Source organism: Ursus arctos, unplaced genomic scaffold (genome assembly GCF_023065955.2).
Source record: "Ursus arctos isolate Adak ecotype North America unplaced genomic scaffold, UrsArc2.0 scaffold_21, whole genome shotgun sequence".
NCBI classification, from domain to species: Eukaryota; Metazoa; Chordata; class Mammalia; order Carnivora; family Ursidae; genus Ursus; species Ursus arctos.
The window spans coordinates 2,103,760-2,123,758 of NW_026622886.1; the positions used below are offsets into that span (position 1 = coordinate 2,103,760).

Genomic DNA, 19,999 nt, shown 5'->3' on the forward strand with positions numbered 1-19,999 from the left:
TTTTTCCTTCCCTTCTCTTACTCCTCTCCAACTGCAGCTCCCTCCTGGTTCCCCCTGCCCCAGAACAATATAGGATATGATTTTAAATAAGGATGTTTTGATATAAGGCCCTTTTATTTTTCAAAATAAAACGTGTCATTGGAGGTGTGGTACCAGATTACTAGCAGTGTCTCTTCCTGTCCTAAAGAAGAGCTAGCTGAGATAAAGATTTATATTCTAGTGAAATGTTTATATTCTGTGTTATGGTTTTACAAAGCACTTTTCACATACATTGCATTTTTTTGTTTTGGGGTTTTTTGCTTTTTTTTTTTTTTTTTTTTTTAGCTCAAAGCACAAGAATTATTTTTACAAATTGTATTATAGTGGGAAAATTGGGGCTAAAAGAAGTTAAGTGACTTGATTAGGTAGCAACAGAGCCAGGATTAGCACTTGTGTCTTCTGAGTCTTTCTCTGATGTTCTTTGTTCTTCCCTTAAAGGTCAGTTCTGTAAATGTATTGTATTCACTTGGAGCTTATAAAATATTCATATAACCTACCCAATATGCATCGCTTGCTCCATTCCCTGGAAATTATAGTTTGGTTGACGGTAAACCCTTTCTGGCTAAGGGTAGGGCTAATTATAGAATACATTGGGGCCTTAAAAATGCTCTTGTTTATATTAAAAGCACAAGCCAGAAACACATTTTTGGTGCAGTGTACACTGTGCTAACCCATTCAGGCTGGTTTCCCAACTTGAAGGAAGAAAATTAATCATGAAAGTGTCTAGAGAAACTTCAGAAACGTCAGAAAGCTTGAGGAAATCCTACGTAAAATGCAGGAGAAGGGAACAGTCCCAGGGATGCTGGAGGACAGAGTAGAGACTGAGAACCAGAACGCAGGAGTGGTGACAGGAAGGGATAAGGGAGCGCAGACGCCTCACTCCCTTTTTATATCTTTCTGATCTCTATCAGGAAAGGCTTGTGGGAAATTACAATAAATACAGACCGAGAAGAGTGTATTACTTTTTGGGAATAACATCAAGAAATTACTTGAAACTTTAATAAAACTGATCACAAGGATAAAAATTGTTAAAGCCCCCGTTTGTGTGTGTTCACTGTTCTTAACTGACGTAGGAAAGATCTTGTTTCTCTGTGACTTCCAGTGTTGGGTACTATCACCTTTACGTTCTCATAGAACGTAAAAAAAATACGTAACTACTTGGATTTTTGTTATTTTTAAGAAGCCAACACTTCTTTTTATTATTTATGCATACATGTATATCACACATAAGACCAGATGACTGAATTCGGCAGGGACCCTTAATAGAGTAGGGCATGTGTATTAGCTAAATTGCATTTTCCTATGACTTTTTAAGTAAAAGTCTAGATTACAGACATCATATCTTTCTTGTAGCATCGCAATTACTCATTTTGAGTCTCTTTTTCCTATTAGAAGTAAGAATTCCATGAGAGTGAGAACCACGTCTTATTCACGTATGTAATTCCCAGTATTCTAGTACCAAACCCTGGCTTTGAGAGTGCAAAAGATCTCGAATGGATGAATTGAATGACGGAACAGTCTAACTGCTTAGTTGGGATGTGGTGTCTGAGTATTTCTCTGAAAATACTGTTTACTTTTACAAGTACTTATTTGATGTCTGTTTTCCCCATGAAAGCGTAAACCATGGAAGGCAGCGGCTTGGGTCATTGCTGTATCCCCAGCAGCAAGCAAAGTATCTGGCATGTATAGTAAAGCCTCATATTTCTTGAGTGAATGCCTAAGGAGAGTTTTGACAAGAAACTGAGGAAGACCTGAAGAGGGCATGAATATGAGGTGAATTGGTGTGTTTACCAAGTAGTATACGAACCGTAGAGCAACTAAGTAAATAAACATAAAGTGGGTAGATGACACTGTGTGCCTCAGCTTACTTATTTTAATATAATTTACCCTGAGGTCTCTATTTTTTAAGGAGTTTTAGTATCTTAAACAATTGACTATATATAGTAGTAAAGAAGAAATGTGAAAAGTTAGTTATTATAGAATATATAAAGGAGAAGCTCTGAATGCCAGGGTCTGACCTTTGTCATATCCTTCATTCTTTTCTTGTAAAACATTAATCACAACTTGTACTTACTTATATGTGGTTTGCTGTCTATTTCCCCGCTGGACTGAAAGCTTTATGGGAGCAGAGACCACAGGTGTATCCAGCACCTAGCACAGGGCCCGACACACATTAGTTGTTTAGTAAACATTTGTTAGATGAATGGAGAACCGTCCCCCTGTCCCAACTCTCAGTCTGTGTTTTGGTCATGATGCTGTAGAGTATCCCAGGCAGCAGAGCATGTGGGGTAATACCCTCTTCTGAGAGTACCCTTCACCTACTTTTAATCATATATTCTAAGGATGAAACTAGTGAGTACTCGGAGAATAGCCTTTGGTTCTCAGTGATAGGTGATGTGATTTTATCAATTGGGTGTCACTAAATGATTTTTTAAGGCATATAGAATAAACCGAAGTACAAAATACACCAATAAAATAAATAAATAAATAAAATAAAATAAATAAAATAACATAAAATTCTCTACTACAAAGATGAGTGTTTGAATTATTAGCATGGTAAGCTTCACCTAAGGATAAAACCCACCCCGTTTCTTCTCTGATCTTCCCGGTGAAACAGATTCTCCAGTTTGAAGGTAGAGGTAGTGGTGTCTGTTGCTGAATTAAATTGTGTTTGCTTATTTATTATAGGACTGGTACCTAAAGGTTATTGAGGAGAAAACAATGGATGAGTTATTAGGAGATCAGGCTTTGGAAACGCCCTTGCCATTTAGAATCTTCCTTGAAGAGGTCTTATTGAGCAAAGGATAATGCCAAGGGAGGATTTTGTTCTTTTGCTATCATTCCCATACAAATCTCCTTCCTGTTCTTTTGTACTTCCCTCATAAATACCTCATCTCCCTATTCTAGAAGCCTTTGTGGAATCAGTAATGGATAAATATGAATAAGGTGCGAACAACATGCCAAGCTGCACATCTCCCTCCCGGGTGAAATCCAGGACTGTCGACCAGTGGAAGCCACAGAGCTGGGCTTGAAGACACACCACTTATTTTTGGCTTTTTCTTTCCGATCCTGATTGATCGGTTTGTTTGATGTGTCCATTTCTTTGGCGTTACCTCTTGAATGCCATCAACATACTTCTGTGGTCTTTACAGGGCAGAAATATGTGAAGTTTACTCCTTTGCTTTGATTTCCCAAGAAGCCAGTTATTCAAACAGCAATTGATTGATCACCTTTGTTTGAAACAGGCAGAAAACTTGATTAATTCTGTGGGGAGTGGAGAACCTAGGGTTTCCCACTTTATGGTTGGGTTCTTTTTATTTCAGTCTTTTTTTTCTGGCAGGCAACTCAGTCAATTCACCATTCATCAGCTTTAAAGACATCTGTTCATCTATATATAGGCTGCTTGCACAGATCCATTTAGAAAGAGATGATATTAAATTTGTGGAATTCAATAACAGTGAAAGTATAAAGACTCGTGCATGTACACAAATAAGTATTTTTGTTTAGTTTTTATCTACTTGGGGAGTGGAGAGGAAATCTAAGTGGGTATAATGAATAGAGAGATCTTGTTGAATTCCTACTCTCTTGAATCTCCTTGGTCGAGCACCGTCTAGGAGTATAATCTGTCTGAGCTGGTGTCAGGTACTTCTCGTTGAGGGTGGATGTGCATTAAATGTATGGCCTTTGAAATGTACTCCCGATTTGGGTACCTTCTGTAGTGGATACAGCACATATAGCTCTTCTGCTGTGTACTAAAAGTGAGTTATTAAATGGTTTCTTCTAAAATGAATAATTCCTCAACTGATAAATTACTAACACTACATCTGAAACTATTGATGTGTACTGTATGTTGGCTAATTGAATTTAAAAAAATAAAATGGATAATCCCTGAAGTCTAGAAACATAAAGGCATTTTATTTAGCATGCTTAGAATTAAGAAGAATGAAGATAGACTAAGGAAAGGGGAAATTCATATAAATATCTATTTCTTTGTAGATGAAAATTTTAGAGGAAGGATCCTTGCATCTATACACAGCCAAACAGATCCATTCTAAAGTGAAATGGTGTAGAGGCTGACAGCTGTAATTTGGAGTTTACTGCCTAGGTCTTTTTTTCTTTTCCTCCTTATAAACATTGTCTGAGTTAGCAGGAGAGGGTTTTGCAGTGTAAAAAAAGTACATGCCTGCAGTCAGGTTGTAGCAATACAAGATACTACTGATAAAGAGTGAATTCTATTATGTGAATGGGGAACTTGGTCAGATTTCAGATAAGCACAGAGTTTGGAGTTCACTGCTGAGAGGGCAGAGGATAGAATTTTCAGATAACTGAACTTTAATTTTATTTAGTTTTACAGATGGAAAGATTTGTTAAATAAACCTTCCTCTTTGAGCTAGACCTGTTGAAAAACAAAGGCTAAATCAATCTTTACTGTGTACTCCATAAAAAAACTTGAATCATAGACTTCAATGTTTGCTCTCATGAGGCAATAAGTTTTTAAGTCAAGAAGTTTGCATAATATCCCTTATGGCCCTATCTGTAGATGGGTTATTTAGGAGAGCTGCTGATTGGTATTTCAAAATTATTTTTGGACAATAGCCAGAGTTTTCATTAGTTATTGTTTCTTTGAAGTGTTGAGACTTACTGAATTGTATTTAGATTTCTCTGTTCTCAGAAATCAAATCAATTTGTTATATTTAATCATTTTCTAATAGCTCATATTACACTGGGCTTTAGAAACACTATATATAGGGGTGCCTGGGTGGCTCAGTTTGTTAAGCGTCTGCCTTTGTCTCAGGTCATGATCCCAGGGTTCTGGGATTGAGCCCCACGTTGGGCTCTCTGCTTGGCGTGAAGCCGACTTCTCCCTCTCCCTTTGCCTGCCACTCCCCCTGCTTGTGTGCTCTCTCTGTCTCAAATAAATAAATAAATAAATAAATAAATAAATAAATAAAATCAAGAAAGAAAGGAAGAAAGAGAAAAAGAAAAAGAAAGGAAAGGAAAGGAAGGAAGGAAGGAGAAAGGAAAGAAAGAAGAAAGAAAAGAAAGAACGAACTACATATAAACGATGACAAATATTTTCCCTTTTTGCCTCTTACTTTCTTTCCTCCAAGGAGGCGTATGTCATAATATTAAGTGCCCCACATTCTAGAATCACAAAGGCCTGGGTATGAATTCTCATGCCACCACTTTTGAGTTGTGTGACCCAAGGCATATTTTTAAAGGTCTGATCCGTAGTTTCTTTATGTGTAAAATGGAGATAATAATTGTACCATCCTCATAGGGCCCCCCCTTTTTAAAAAGTATGTCAATCACTTAACACTGGGCCTGACACATAGCGACACTCAGTGACTCCTAGCTGTTAACTATTTGCATCTTACTGTTATTATTAGTGTTGCTGCTAATCTGTGGCTCTAATTTATCTGGAATCAAATTCCTCAGTTAGTTTAAATTTATTTTACTGAAGTATCACTCAGACTCCTTTGACCCTGGCCTGAACCATATCCCTTTTCCTCAGTCCCTTGTTCTGTCTCACCAGAGAACCATTTCAGGTGGTCACATTGTATGCCTGTTGTCTCAGGAGCACAGGTTCCAGAAGACACTGAAGAAGCAGAGGAGTAAGGAACCCACGTTCTGGAATCTGAATGTTTGTGTTCAGATTCTGTTGCACCTCTTATTAGTGGGAAAATCTTAGGTAAATTACTGAATCACTCTGGGCCTTATTTTTCTACCTATAAAATGGGATGAGTAATGTCCATGTCTTTCCCTAGGGATGTTAGATTAAATGAGTTCAAGCATGAGAGTACATAGAACAGTGTCTGGCACCAAGCACATCTTTTATAAATGTTAGCCACTAGTGTGGCTGTTGTTTTATCCATTTATTCTGCAAGTCTTTTCTTTTAAGTGTTAATTTGTAAAAAAAAAAAAAAAAAAAAAAAAAAAAGTAATAGTAATAGTTATAACTTCCTGATAAGATCTCTCAGACTGTCTTATCATTTTGAGATACAGTTCAGTTCAAGAAACAGTTATTAAATGCTTACTGTGTATTGAGTGGTATGGAGGGCGTGTATTAATAAGATATATTTTCTGCCCTCGAGGAGTTTATAAACGGGTAGGAGAGATGCGCTATATTCAGGGGGTAACTATTACACAGGGTGAAACACTACTACACTTTTTATAACAGATAAAAGATAGCTCACAGGAGGTCTAGAGTAATTGTGCATGCTTGGGAGTCGGGAAGGTCAGGTGCAAAGGGTAGGCATTTCCAAGTGAAGTGAATGAACAGTTGGGCCAGTACATGGTACTTGAGGAAGAGTAGCTGGACAACCTTGACTGGGGCATTTACAATGGGTCGCAAGCCAGGGAGCTGTCTGTGCAACATGGCAAAACCGTGGCACCGGAAACTTGTGAGAGGAAGAGCGTGAGGGAGGTGGAGGAGTTGAAGTTGGCTCCAAAACTTTAGTACTAGTTTGGAAGTCGGGGGGTGCGGGGACTGCAGATCGTGATTCCGTTTTTTAAAGAGATAAGAAGGATGGAAAGTGGGTTAGGTTTTTGGGAGAAAGACAGGTTCTACTTTGGACCTGCTGAATTTGAGATGCAGTCAGGAGCCTAGTTATGGTTCTGCCATTCTCGGAGGCCTTAAAAACTGCTCTATGAGTGGAACAGGCAGGTAACCTAAGATAACATGATTCCTAATAGATGCAGGTCTCCCTCAGATATGACTTGCAGAGACCTTATAATTGAAGACTTACCACATAAGGGGACTTTTCCTTGGCTCCTACTCCTTCTCTGAATGTTTTCTCAGTTAGCCTCTCTCTGAATGCAGGCCGTGCCATGGTCATTCTGCACAGCGTGCAGTGGTAATGCCTTTTACATTTCACTGGCATTTGAAATAGAGATCGCTGACTTTTAACTTTAGAAAAATTCCTACTGAGTGTTTCATTAAGTGGTGTTGCCAGAGTGGAGATGGGAGAAATACTGGTCACCCTCGCCTGTCCTGGGTGTGCTTTGACTCGTGTCCCTTGTGGTTTCACAACAGAAAAAAAGCTCTAAGTGAACAGTAAGAGGAAGAAAAGACTTGTATTGATGGTAAAATGTTTTCTGGTCTAGAGAAATGCATTGTTTGGTGAAAATAGGTATAATTTTTAGATACAAAAGTCAAGATTTTACAAATAACCAATACTTCCTGATCTATGTGAGCACTGTATCATTCACTACACTCATGATGGTAAACACTTGCAGCCAGGAAGACAGCATAGAACATCTAGAAAGCTTTTCCTGCTGGGTGTTGGTCCTCATTATATTTCCTTTGAGTTAAGAACTTGTGTTTTTTTAGTCTTAGGAGGAGGATACAGTGTTGTAGGAGGTTTTGAGCAAGAGGCAAGACTTTGGTACTTTGTGGATTGTTATCGCCCTGCAAGACCCTTCGCAACTTCCTCTCGCCGCCCACAGCAGAATACGGAAACCCTGCTGTATCAGGCCACTTCTGCAATTACAGACAGTCACAATTAAAGGGATCCCTCTTTCACACTACACCCTTCTGTTCTGAGACTTTCTTTGTATTTGAAAATGTGTCTTGTGTGGTGGAATGCCCAACTGAGCCTCGGTCTCTCCTCTCTCTTTGCCGCCCTGCAGTGCTGCAGTTGAAGCTCCAGCAGCGCCGGACGCGAGAAGAACTGGTGAGCCAAGGGATCATGCCGCGTAAGTGCCTCTGTCTCTCAGCATTTCATAGAGCTGTGTTTTCGACATGGCGTGTGTGCCTGGTGTGCTGTGGGAAGCATCTAACAGAAAGCAAGGGCGGCAGGTTTCATTTGTCACTCTCTCTCCTGTGCTTTTCTAAGTTCAAGGACTTTCAATCACTAATAGCTAAGATACTGCCCTTACTAAGTTCAGTGAAACAACAGCGTTGGGTTGAATGTTGCCATTGAACCATCCTTCGCTTTTGAATTGCACTTTTCAGGGGCTTCTACTCCCTGTTACACTCACTTCCCTTTACAGGAGGAGCAAATCTTGAGCTGGGGTATTGTGAGAAAGAACCCACTTCTTGCATGTGTTTTGCCTTCATGTCCAGGTTCTTGGGAAGAGAAAACCCTTTTCTACCTGGTATTTTGAATCCACTGCAGTTTTATTTAGAGTGAGATTCTCAGACACCCTGCGGCTGGCACGGGTGTGAGTGTGCTTGATGGGTTATCGCAGAGCCGCTTAGTAGGTGCACAACTACATCACTTGGGGAGAAATGAAACCAACACTGGAATCTCTTAGAAGTAAGAAAATTTGCTTTCAATACTAACAGCATTATAAACTGTGTGGAAGCTGGAGCTAGCAAGATTTTGCTCTTTTTGACATTTCTTTTTAAGTCATCAGTGGAGAGCTTAGGCTCTCCCTCTTCTTTCTTTTCTCTTGTGTGTTATTACTATTTGGACACACCCTATGAAGTTAAAAAAAAAGTCATACAATTTCTAGCTTCACAGTGAGAGAACTGATGTTTTTCACCTTAACTCAGTGCTGACCTACTGCCACTGTGCTTTCCTAATCCTCTTTCACTTATTCATTCAGAATATTTGAGAACCTGGTGTGTGCCCTTGATGTAGCAAGAAAAATCCAGCTTCTGCTCTCAGGAGTTTTATGTTTAAAAGGAGAATAGTGATAGTAAACGAGGAGACAAGATAACTTCAGAATATGGTCTTTTGTTACAAAGTAAATTAACCAGTTGGTGTGTTAACAAGTAATAGGAATGAGATGGAGTCACTTTGGATAAGATGATCAGGAAAGGCCTCCCTGAGGCCCTGAGCCTGAGACCCTGAGCTGAGGTCTAAAGGATGAGATGCAGTCAGCCTTGCAGAAGCAGGCGGAGGGCCAGGGAGAAGCGAGAAAGTGTAAGGGCCTGGTGCAGGTAAGAGCCTGACGTGTTTGAAAACATCAAGGAAGCCGGTGTGGCTGGGACCTGGTGACTGAGGGGAGCCCGGGGCCAAGTTAAGATTGGCAGGATGGATGGGGCTAGCAGGAGGGCCTAGCAACTACACAGAAGAGGTGGATTTTATTTTAGGTACAGCGGGAAGCCACTGAAGCCTTTTAAGCAAGTGAGGATGGGATTGATTCACATGGTGATGGCAGGTCCATCTCTAGAACTGTAGAGCAGGTGGAAGGTATCTGAGGTCTGTTTCTATCCTAAGCATCAGCCAGGAACTTAAGTCTCAAATTCAGCTTTTTATTTACTGTAGTTAACTTCCAAACCATTTACCCACACGATGCTGCTACCTTCTCTGGCTTTCCGGTGAAGGACTTCCCAGCCCCAACCCTTAAGAGTCAAATAGAGCAGGCTGATTCTGTGATCAGGGATGTGATTGGGTAGGGCACTCTCGTGCTTTACAGAGCACTCCCGATCTGCCTCTTCATAAACCCTTGTGGAGGAACAAGCCACCTAGAGTCTCAGCTCCTTGTCCCTTTCACCAAGGATATCACGTGTTTAATGTCTACTTTGTGCCTAGAGTAGTTAGTCCTGGAGAGATTAAAGAAATATCAGACAAGGTACATGCCCTCAGATATTTAATGTTTTTTTGAGGAGCTAAAATTTACCCAAATACAAAATAAAGAGCAATTCAGCATCCTGTAGGGTGCTGACTAATTACAGTACTAGTTCTGAGAGTGTAATGCTATTTCTCAAGATCCGTGAGATGTTCAGGGTCTAGAAGCCTTGCAGAGAGGGTGAAGGCTCTGCATTCCTGTGCCTGTCTCGTACTTAGTACCAGGGGCTACTAGAGCTCACTGCTTAATACGATTGATCGCGTACAGTCTCCCTGGTCAGCATTTCTTGTCATGTTCTATGTTGTTAAAAGACAGATGATGCTTCCATTATTGGAGTTATCTGCTTATACATTTCCCTCCAGCCATACTGTGAGCTCCTTGAGAAAGTATCTTATCCAGTGCCTGGCACTGAATGAATGAATGAAGACAGCCAGTTGTGAAGTGTGATGTGTGTGTATGTGAATGATAGACAGACAGGAACAGATACAACTGTCTTGCAAACTTGGAATTCTGGACATGGAATTTGGAACAACACTTCTGTCAGGAGCCCAGGTTCTAAAATGTTCTGAATACCTAATTGTATACTCTGCACTGTTCTCTGTATCTGTGAAGTGAGAATAATTGCCCTTCTATAGGAATAGAAATTATCCGCTTCTGTGAGAATACTGCATCTTCCTCCTACCAAGAGCCACCTTCAGCAATGGACACAGGCTTGGTTTTCAGCTTGTCTAGTGAGGGAAGTAGGTAGCAGTCTCTTAGATTCTGAGAGACAGTGTTGACGCCTGGCAGTAGTTTCAGGTGTGAAATTCCCTGTTCATCCAAATACCAGGTGGTACATGGAGGAGGTCCTGAGGCTCTTTGTTGTTGTTGTTGTTTTGTTTTTTTGGTCAACCCTGCACCCTGTGAGCAAATTCTTCATCACAGCCCTGTGCTCTCTACCCTTATCCTGTTGTCGTCTCCAACACCCTCAGCCTCCCTGACCTCCCCACCACCTGTCATCCTCCACCAGCCCCACTTCTCACCCTCCATGCCACAGCTTCCAAAGAAAATAGAGCAGTGTTGGAAGCAGCTTGTAAGTGACCAGCAAGTTGTCGATTGTTGGAGATTTGGAGGCCTACAAAAGTATCATCTGGTTTGAAGGGTCCACTTCCATTCCCATCTTGCAGGCCTGAGGGTTTTCTCTGAAGTGCATTTATATGTAAGTTTGTTGTACAACTGAGGATGTAGGTAGGCCTCCGAACAGGGGAAAGGAGTGAGGTAGTCATGGCTGTATCCTGCCTCATCATTTCTCTGTTTATATCTTTTATCAAATTCTTCTCATTCCAATCTTATTTATAGCTCTGGGAAGAAAACCCACCCACGTCATCTTCCAGAATACTCCTACACAATTCCCATGTAGGACTGGCTTTCGGCTGTGACAGCATATCTGTAGGACACTCTGTCTTCAGTGGCTCCCTTGCCTTCAGGGTTGTTCATGTTCTGCATGTCATTCAGAGTTGTGGTATGGCCTTTCATAAAGTGCAGGGGATTAAAGAATCTCCCAATTCCAACATACCCCCTCTCTGCTGCTTGATACGCTCTGTTCATGGCATCTAAACTATGGGGTATGGAAGTTGGTTTCTGATGTGTTTTTAAACAGGGTCATTTCCCAGCATCTGTCATTCTCCTCATGTAAACATGTGTCTCAAATTTAACACTATATAAACCCTACCAAATACAGAGTGCCAGATAGCAAAGGATTACATATTCCAGGCCCTGAGCTTTCTTTAATAATGTCTGAAGCTCTGCATATCTTGAGGGAGAGGAAAGATGGCACAGATAGGAAGCTGGTGTTTAAGCCCAAAGATTAAGACCAGAAATGCTGCTGTACCCAGAATGAAGACTCATAGAAGACACGGGTCATGTGTGGTACACTCTGTTCTCAAACAGAGCTTTCACCATAGCCTTTCTCTTTGACATTTAAAGGTGTACTAGGTCATAAGGTTTAGGTGAAAATGAAGAAAAATGTTCTGGCAGTGAGAGCGCTCAGAGGAATAACCTTTTATAGGAAAACATGAAAGTTCTTCTGACCCAGACAAATGAGAAAAAAGTCTCCTGTAATCTTTCTGGATATGAAAGAAGAACCTTGTCTGTCTCTTCCTTCTCAGCCTTTTGTTACTCTGTTGTGAATCCTTGAGAAAAACGTAAGAGTTGCGTGTTTCTTTTTTTTTTTTTTTTTTTTTTTAAGATTTTACCTATTTATTCGACAGAGATAGAGACAGCCAGCGAGAGAGGGAACACAAGCAGGGGCAGTGGGAGAGGAAGAAGCAGGCTCCTAGCGGAGGAGCCTGATGTGGGGCTCGATCCCAGAACGCCGGGATCACGCCCTGAGCTGAAGGCAGACGCCCAACGCTGCGCCACCCAGGCGCCCTGAGTTGCGTGTTTCTATTCTACCGTTAACCCTCAGTTCACTGTTTTCCCATGTGCGTGTAGTGAAAACACCTTGGTACCTTGGCAAGCTCGTGAAGAAATCATTAGTTTTGCCCGATAGATTCTGTAAGGACCTTGCTCCATTGCTTGAGTGAGCTTGTTTTTTTCACTTTAAATGGCATTTCTGTGCACCCAGCTGGTGCCATTGGTGACCCTTAACCTCTGAATGGTTGGAAGAACCCAGAGTGTGAGGGCAGCATAGTTCAGAGAGGGCAGTTGCTGTCAATCCAGAAGACTCACAGAGGGGTTAGCCACTGAGAGGGGCTCAAACATGTTGGTTGCTACGTGGAAAAGTGAACAGATTGGTCAGCTAGTTTTGACTGGCTCGTAGGTCTACAAATAGGCCCTGCCTATCTCACATTGAAACTGTAAAGAATGGCTTTATGTAATGAATCCCCACCACTCTGTATTTTTAATAAACTTGGCTATAGACTCCCTGACCCTTAGTTCTGCAGTTTGATCCCTTTGTCATGTTTCAGCCTTCAGTGTTAGCTGGGTGAGCTATGTAGAGACAGTGTGGCCCAGTTGTAGCACTCGTAGCTACTCCGTCATTTTACGGGGCTCCAGCGTTAGCTGAGAACCTCCTGTTCGTATGATTATAGCAATTTTTGCACCAAGAAGAAATTTCTTTCAAACTCTGACAAGAAGTTATTTAATGGCTTGAAGTGTTAGGATTGATTACTATTATCCCTTATCTTCTAAAGCTAGATTTCTTCTTAATGATATTTTTATTTGTAACTTGGGAATTAGTACTTATATTATTCTTCACCAAATGTACAAACTGAGCTTCCATATTCTCTTTCCTTAGTATATATGGATCAGATCCATTTTGGTATGGCTCCTTTAAAACTGATTTTTGTTATTTGTAATCCCCAAGAGGATAAACCAACTTCCTGAAGCCCCAGAGTTTCTTGTAATAAGAAAGAGGCAGTAATTTAACTTTGACCTCTAGTAACTTGGGGATAGCATGGGATCTTGTCCCCAGGTTACTAGAATTCCAGAGAACTAGCTACGGGGCCACCTGGCAGGCTCATTTGATGGAGTGCGTAACTCTTTTCCGGGTTGTGAGTTCAAGCCCCACGTTGGGTATAGAGATCACTTAAAAATAAAATCTTTAAAAGCTAAAAACAAACAGGGGCACCTGGGTGGTTCAGTCAGCTAAGCATCTGACCCTTTTTTTTTTTTTTTTAATTCATTTATTTGAGAGAGAGAGCATGAGCCGGGGGAGGGGCAGACAGAGAGGGAGAAGTAGGCTCCCCACTGAGCAGGGAGCCCGACATGGGGCCCAATCCCAGGTCCCTGGGATCATGAGCTGAGACGAAGCCAGACTCTTAACTAACTCAGCCATCCAGGTGCCCCAAGCATCTGACTCTGGATTTCAGCTCAGGTCATGATCTCTCAGGGTTGTAAGATTGAGCTCCACATCAGGCTCTGCACTGAGTGTGGAGCTGCTTAAGGTTCTGTCTCTCCCTCTCCTTCTCCCTCTGTTGCTGCCCCCCCCCACTAAAAAAATAAGATAAAATAAAAATAAAAGCAAACAAAACAAAAGAACTAGCCATAAGACCAGCCCTGTCCAATAGCACTTTCAGCAATGATAGAAATACTCTGTAACACTGGCCACTAGCCATATGGGCTGTTTGAGCACTCAGAATGTGGCTAGCTTGAGTGAAGAGCAGAATTTATAATTTAATTTAATTTTAATTAATTTAAGTAGTTACGTGTGACTGGTGGCCATTGTATTAGTGGGATTTTAGATCTTACTGTGCCACTTAGGAACAAGGTGACTTTGGGCAACTTCGTTAACTTTTCTGAACTCAACTTTTGCTTTTATAAAAAGAAAATAATAACCCTTCTTACCTACCTTACAGAGTTAGTTTGGAAATAAATGAGGTGATATATTGTTCATGCTTTTGAAATACAGGCAGTATTACTCTCAAGAATGAGAGGAGCGTTAGCTGGGATCTACCACCTCCCCCCCATATATCTCATTAATTTCTCTCAAAACCAGAGTTTGGGAACAGGAACTATTTTTCAGTAAAAATTCTTTTTCCATTTTTCCCTATCCACAGATTAAAAAACAGTTGCTGAGAATGGTTAAGAGTCAGAGGACTACTGGACAACATGGTGTTCTGTTAAGACTGTTCCTATTTTGTTAAGATTGTTCCTATTTTGGTCATATATTAACAGGGCTATCATTTTATTAGCTTGCTTTCTCCATGGCGGTGGATATTTCTTCTTTAGCCTCTCTTAAACAAAACAAATAAGTGTCTGGGTTGGTCATAATGTGTTTTGTTTTGTTTTTATAATTTCTGGGCACCTTGCCGAGAGACAGAAATGTTCACCAGTGGGGACACAGTGGTGATTCCAGGGTGGGGGAGGGTCTGGTTTGGGGTCTGGTTTGAGGCTGAATTGCCCTTTTCTTCTAAAACTTTGATTTAAGATGACAAAATCATAGGCTTCAAGGAAATGTCATTTGTCTTGTTTTAAGTGGGGTGTTACAGTGTTCAAGACTTAGGCCCCATGGGGCGCCTGGGTGGCACAGCGGTTAAGCGTCTGCCTTCGGCTCAGGGCATGATCCCGGTGTTATGGCATTGAGCCCCACATCAGGCTCCTCCGCTATGAGCCTGCTTCTTCCTCTCCCACTCCCCCTGCTTGTGTTCCCTCTCTCGCTGGCTGTCTCTATCTCTGTCAAATAAATAAATAAAATCTTTAAAAAAAAAAAAAAAAAGACTTAGGCCCCAGTGGCTACTTTGTCTAGGTGGGGGCTGGGGTGAGAGCAGATCCTCACCCAGGCTTCCATCATTTCCCATTTGCTCCAGTCTACTTGGGAGTTGCTAGAAGCTCTGTGGTAGTCTCTGCGGCCCACATCTCTTTTCAGTAGGAGCCCAGAAAAGGTGTCCCCCAAACCCTGCAGGTTGCCCACTCCCTCCGGTCCAGTCCATCCGCTCAGGCTCGCACTTCTTCAGATGCTGACCCTCACAGTGTTCCTGTGATCCATTTGGCTCTTTTAGATACATAGATATCTTTGTATGAAAGAGCTAATTGCCTGTTTCTTTTCTAAAGTTGAGATAGAATTGGGGCACCTGGCTGGCTGGATCAGAAGAGTGTGTGACTCTTGATCTCAGGGTCGTGAGTTTGAGCCCCATAATGGGTGTGGCGATTACTTTAAAAAATAAATATTTTAAAAATTAAATAAAATTGATACATAATTAACATTAGTTTCAGGTGTACAATATAGCTTTTTTTTTTTTAAGATGCTGAGAACCCTGCGTAATTGAGATGATGTTTCTTTAGTCCAGAAATCTGACCCTTTCAGGGTAGTTGAATACCAAGTCGACATGGCATTTGAGAAATACCACTGTAAAACTTGTGTCGTAGGATTGGGGCTACCTGATGCTAGATCTGAAGCCCAGAGAAAATTGTGTCAGGCACGTGGCCTCAGAAATCTTGTCTTTTATCTCAGGAGAAGACCAGCTGAGTGTGTCACTCCCAGGTATTATATGTTACATTTCTGATAGATATCAGCGACCTCTTCCCTGCTATCGTGAGGTGTATTCAACTCAGTGGTCAGTGACTAGCATCAAACCTCCTTCTTGGCCAGTTGGTAACAAATCCCAAAATAGGACTCAGAGTGAGTTGTATGTTCATGTTCTGAGCATAGTCATTGTTGAATCCAAAGAAGAATCCAACAGGGAGCGCTGTTCAACAGGTCATCAGAAGTGGTCTTCTTGATACGAGTTCTTGATACAATTGAATATCTAAAAAGTACAGTAGGCATTCAGTTTTATTTAATAATTCTTGAAGTGGAGGTACCTGGGTGGCTCGGTTTGTTGGGTGTCTGACTCTTGATTTTGGCTAAGGTCATGGTTTTGGGATTATGGGATTGAGCCCTGCGTCAGGCTCCGTGCTCAATGCAGAGTCTTCTTGTTCCTCTCCCTGTGCTCCTTCCTGCTCTTGCTCTCTCTCTCTCTCTTTCAAATAAATTAATAAATAAAATCTTTAAAAATAACAATTCTTGAAGTGCCTGAGATATCCAAGGCCAGCTTCTTTTCAAGGTAGTAAATGGAGTGAAGGAGTTTATAAAGTCACTTGTTGAAGCTACTCATAGATTTTACCTGCACAATTACAGACATAAAGAATCGTACACTCAGGGGGCTGATAGTGTCTGATGATGTGGTGATTGAACATTTTCAGCCCAGTGGGATGCGATCTGCAGAGGGGCAAAGGTGATTTGGAGCTTTTGTCTACACAGATGACTTAAGCCTGTTGGTTATGGGACTTCAGTAAGAGGCAGCAGCTTTTGGGCGGGTGTGCGTGTGTGTGTGTGTGTGTGTTTCACCAGGGAGCGTGCACAGGGATGCTAATCGACTGATCCAGAACGTTAGGCTGGGCTGTGATGTGAGAGCTCGATATAAATGTGGCTGGCATAGATGTCAGAGGGAAGCTCAGGAGACCAAGTGCACAATCTTTGGCCCCTCATATTTTAACCTTTTAGAATTCAGCATACCTGCTGATACTCATCTGTGTAAGATTGCATACTGACCTTTTTCCCGTCTGAAGTGTCTTTCACTGTCATGGGGTCAAGGTTGCGAGACTCTGGAGCAGCTTGCACTTCTGGGAAGGAAAAGATTCAGCATCCTGAGTCTCCACGTTTACATTTACTCTTGGTCGTTGGCTTTCCTGCTGGTTTGGGTGAGGGTGACAACCCAGGTGCCAAAACAGGGGTGGTGGCAAGTCTGAGTACCAAAACAGGATGTGCACGGAGCACGTTTTCTGATTGTTAGTTTGGATTCTCGCTTGCGCCAGGGTGTGCGATCCCTTCCCCACATTCCACCACCCCAGCTGGTTCTTCGATTCCCATGGACGGAGTTCTGGTTTTCACTGTCATGGCCGGTCCCTGGAACTGTCAACACAACTCTTTAGTTAATGTCTTTGTTGTGGGATATTACTGTAGGCATTTTGGTATGGCAGCTAAAAATAGTAAGACAAAAAATGGAGGTTGCACCCAGTTAGCTCTCAGCATTTGATTCCACATGCATGCCATTTTGTGCGGGAGGGTGGCACAGAAAAAAGTTGAGCAGTATCAATGTGACAAGTTTAACAGAGTCTTTAGCAGCTGGCAGAGCACTTTCACTGTATTTAGTGCTAACAGTCATCAGTGCAGTCGTGTGTGTAATTGCCATTTTGTCGATGAGGATAGGGAGGCTCAGAGGGGTCATGTGACTTGAGAATTCCTGAGAGAAGACAGTAACAATGATCTGTACCGCCACTAAAAATGAAAAGGGAAAAGATATCAGCAGCCCTTAGTCCAGTGTTGTAGATGAGGATACGGAGGCTCAGAGGGGTCATGTGACTTGAGAATTCCTAATCCTTCGTTAGATCAGAGCACACTGGCGTTCCACCACTGAAAGACAGAAGCAGAGCCAGTCTGGTCTCCCGGCTCCAAAGCCCCTGCTAATTCCTGAAGGTCACAGAGTAGTAGTTCTCAATGACAGGAATTTTATGATTTTATGATGATAGCCAGCAGTTTCAAGTTGAAAATAGCATCTGATCAGGACCCACAGTTACTGAGGTAAGGTGAAGGTTGGTAGTAGGGGTGAGAGTAACCCCTTCATTTTTGAGCCCCCCTTTCCCCCAGTAAAATTGCTTCCAAATTGCTGCTCCAGTCTGCTGGCTGTGAGGTTTGAAGGCTGGGGCATCTTTCCACTTCTGTCATAATAACCCTTAGTTAGGTCAGAGCCTCTTGATTTCTCTTGTGCCATTGATGCTCCTTAAAAAATCTTACGTTGTCCCTTCGTCGCACAGTTGCCCAGTCAGGTTCCTGAGATTCAGCTCAGAGTTACGGGGATTCATAGATGCTCACAGCATACAGTGTGCCACAGGTTCAAAGCCCCTGCTCTGCCTCGATACAGAATTCGAAGATTCCGATTACACACCAGTGACACGGCTGAGCTCTGCACTTTCATCACTCAGGTGTGTGACTGACCCTCCCCTGACTCCAGCAGTCCTCTGGGCTGCTGGCACTGCCTTTCTGTAGCCGCCTTCTATTGAGTGTGATCGCCAGGCTCTAGATAGAAGCAGCAGGGTGTGGAATCCACTTCAGCTGAACTAGGCCCTCACCAGGTGTGAGGGGAATGGCAAAAACCCCTGATCCTTTGACTCTCAAAACTGCATGCTTTGCAGCCCAAAGCAATGATCCTGAAAGGGGCTCAGGAGATTAAACTCTACTAATAGGTGGCACCTACGTAGCTAACAGAGTTGAGATTTTGGACTAAGCTGTTGAAAAAAGTTACCAAGTCCTTACAAGGTGTACTTTGTGGTTGCTTAGCCCCCAGTGGTGGAGAGTGAGCAAATAAAAACCCTTTCTCATCTGGTGACACCTTTCCTCTGCCTTTTGGACTTAGGGAAACAGTGGGTTTTGAATTTTAGTGGCACCAAAATCCTCAAAGAGCTTAATAAAGAGTAAAAGTCTTGAAAGCCCAGGAATCTGCATCCCAGAGAGAGTCTTGCACTCCAGAGACTGGCTAATGTCAGTGACTCTCCGGCTGCACTTGGAGGGGCACTGGACTAAGGGCTGCTGATATCTTTTCCCTTTTCATTTTTAGTGGCGGCACAGATCATTGTTACTGTCTTCTCTCAGGAATTCTCGAGGAGAGGATAGCCTGTCTGCGTGATTCAGGAGTTGATGATAGACTTCTAGGACAGTTCGGGCTACTGCTTATGGAATTACTGGGTTTGGACAGCTTAGGAGCCCCTGTCTCCAGTGCTGGGGACCCCATACCATGTCAGTGGTCCATTCGGCCGAGTTTACGAACTGCCTGGAACTACCGGTATGACAGACTTCTGTGCTAGGCCAAGGGATGTGGCAAAAGGCTCCATTAACTTTGGAAGGAGTTTGGTTATATAGTGACTCCTTCTGCTATATTGGCCCCTTCAAGAGAGGGCTGGAGGGAAAAGGAATGGGAGAACGTGTGTCCCCCTGACATTTTTTGAGGTTATATCTGAAGTCCTCCCTTCTGTCCCATTGCCAACATTAGAGAAAAGGACAAGGCAGCATCTCTTTCCAGAGGGAATAGCCCGGAGAAGAAAGCAAAATGCGAAGGATCAGATTAAAATCACTGAAGTTTCTGTTTGTGGTTTTTTGTTTTGTTTTGTAACTATCACATTTGGGGGGGGGGGTACTTGATCAGAGATTATCTTTTGTGTCCACCGTCCCCATCCGCATCCCCTCCTCCTACCTCTGTTATGCTGAAATATACACAAATAAAAAGATCAGAATTTTGTAATCAGAAGAACCAAAGTCTAGTCTCCATTCTGTAGTTGATTAGGATGTGATCTCAGGCAAGTGGGTTATCCAGTATGAATTGTAGAAAATAGTAAGTCCCAAGAAGCTCAAGGTAATTCCCAACACACTGTACAAACATCAGGGAGAGCAGGGAAGCCATTTGCAGCAACTCTGTGTTACTCTTAGGAGCCTTTTTGTCCATAGCTAGGTTGGCAGACACAGTCCTACTTTATTTCTTCTCCCCATGTCATTTCCTGTAGTATCACTTGAAAACAGAGTAAGCCTGAAGTCCTGCGAGTCCCTGGTGGTTACCCCTCTCTCACCCTTCTCTCCGCATCCTGACACTTCTTGTTCACTCTGCGCTGCCACCCTGGCTTCCTGGATGCCCTCTGTCACTCAGGCACGTTCCCACCCAGAATGCAGGGCTCACTGTCTTCCTCAGGTCTCTGTTCAGACGGCACACCAGAACGTCTTTCCTGACCCTCTGCAGAGTGAAGTGCTCCTGCCCCCACAGACTGGCTGTCATTCACCTCCCGCTTTGTATTTCTTCATGGCACGCATCACCTCCGATGGCGTTACATGTTCGTTTGTTTTATGTGTCATTCTTCACTGGAGTGTAAGCTGCAGGAGAACATGGATATCCAGCACCGAAACAGAGTCTGACATGTGGGCTCTCAGTAAATA

The 19,999-nt window shown here is 42.5% G+C and overlaps 1 protein-coding gene across 8 annotated transcripts in view; it reads left to right on the top strand.

The window, feature by feature from the left end:
• The window catches only part of MRTFA (myocardin related transcription factor A), a 191,670-nt gene that overhangs the window by 143,745 nt on the left and 27,926 nt on the right, over positions 1-19,999 (top strand). For all 8 annotated transcript variants that reach the window (XM_057316567.1, XM_057316566.1, XM_057316565.1 and 5 more), the window contains one exon: positions 7,672-7,737. In XM_057316567.1, the coding sequence (XP_057172550.1) occupies positions 7,731-7,737 (7 nt within the window). In that variant the 5' untranslated portion in view covers positions 7,672-7,730. The remainder of the gene's footprint in view (positions 1-7,671; positions 7,738-19,999) is intronic.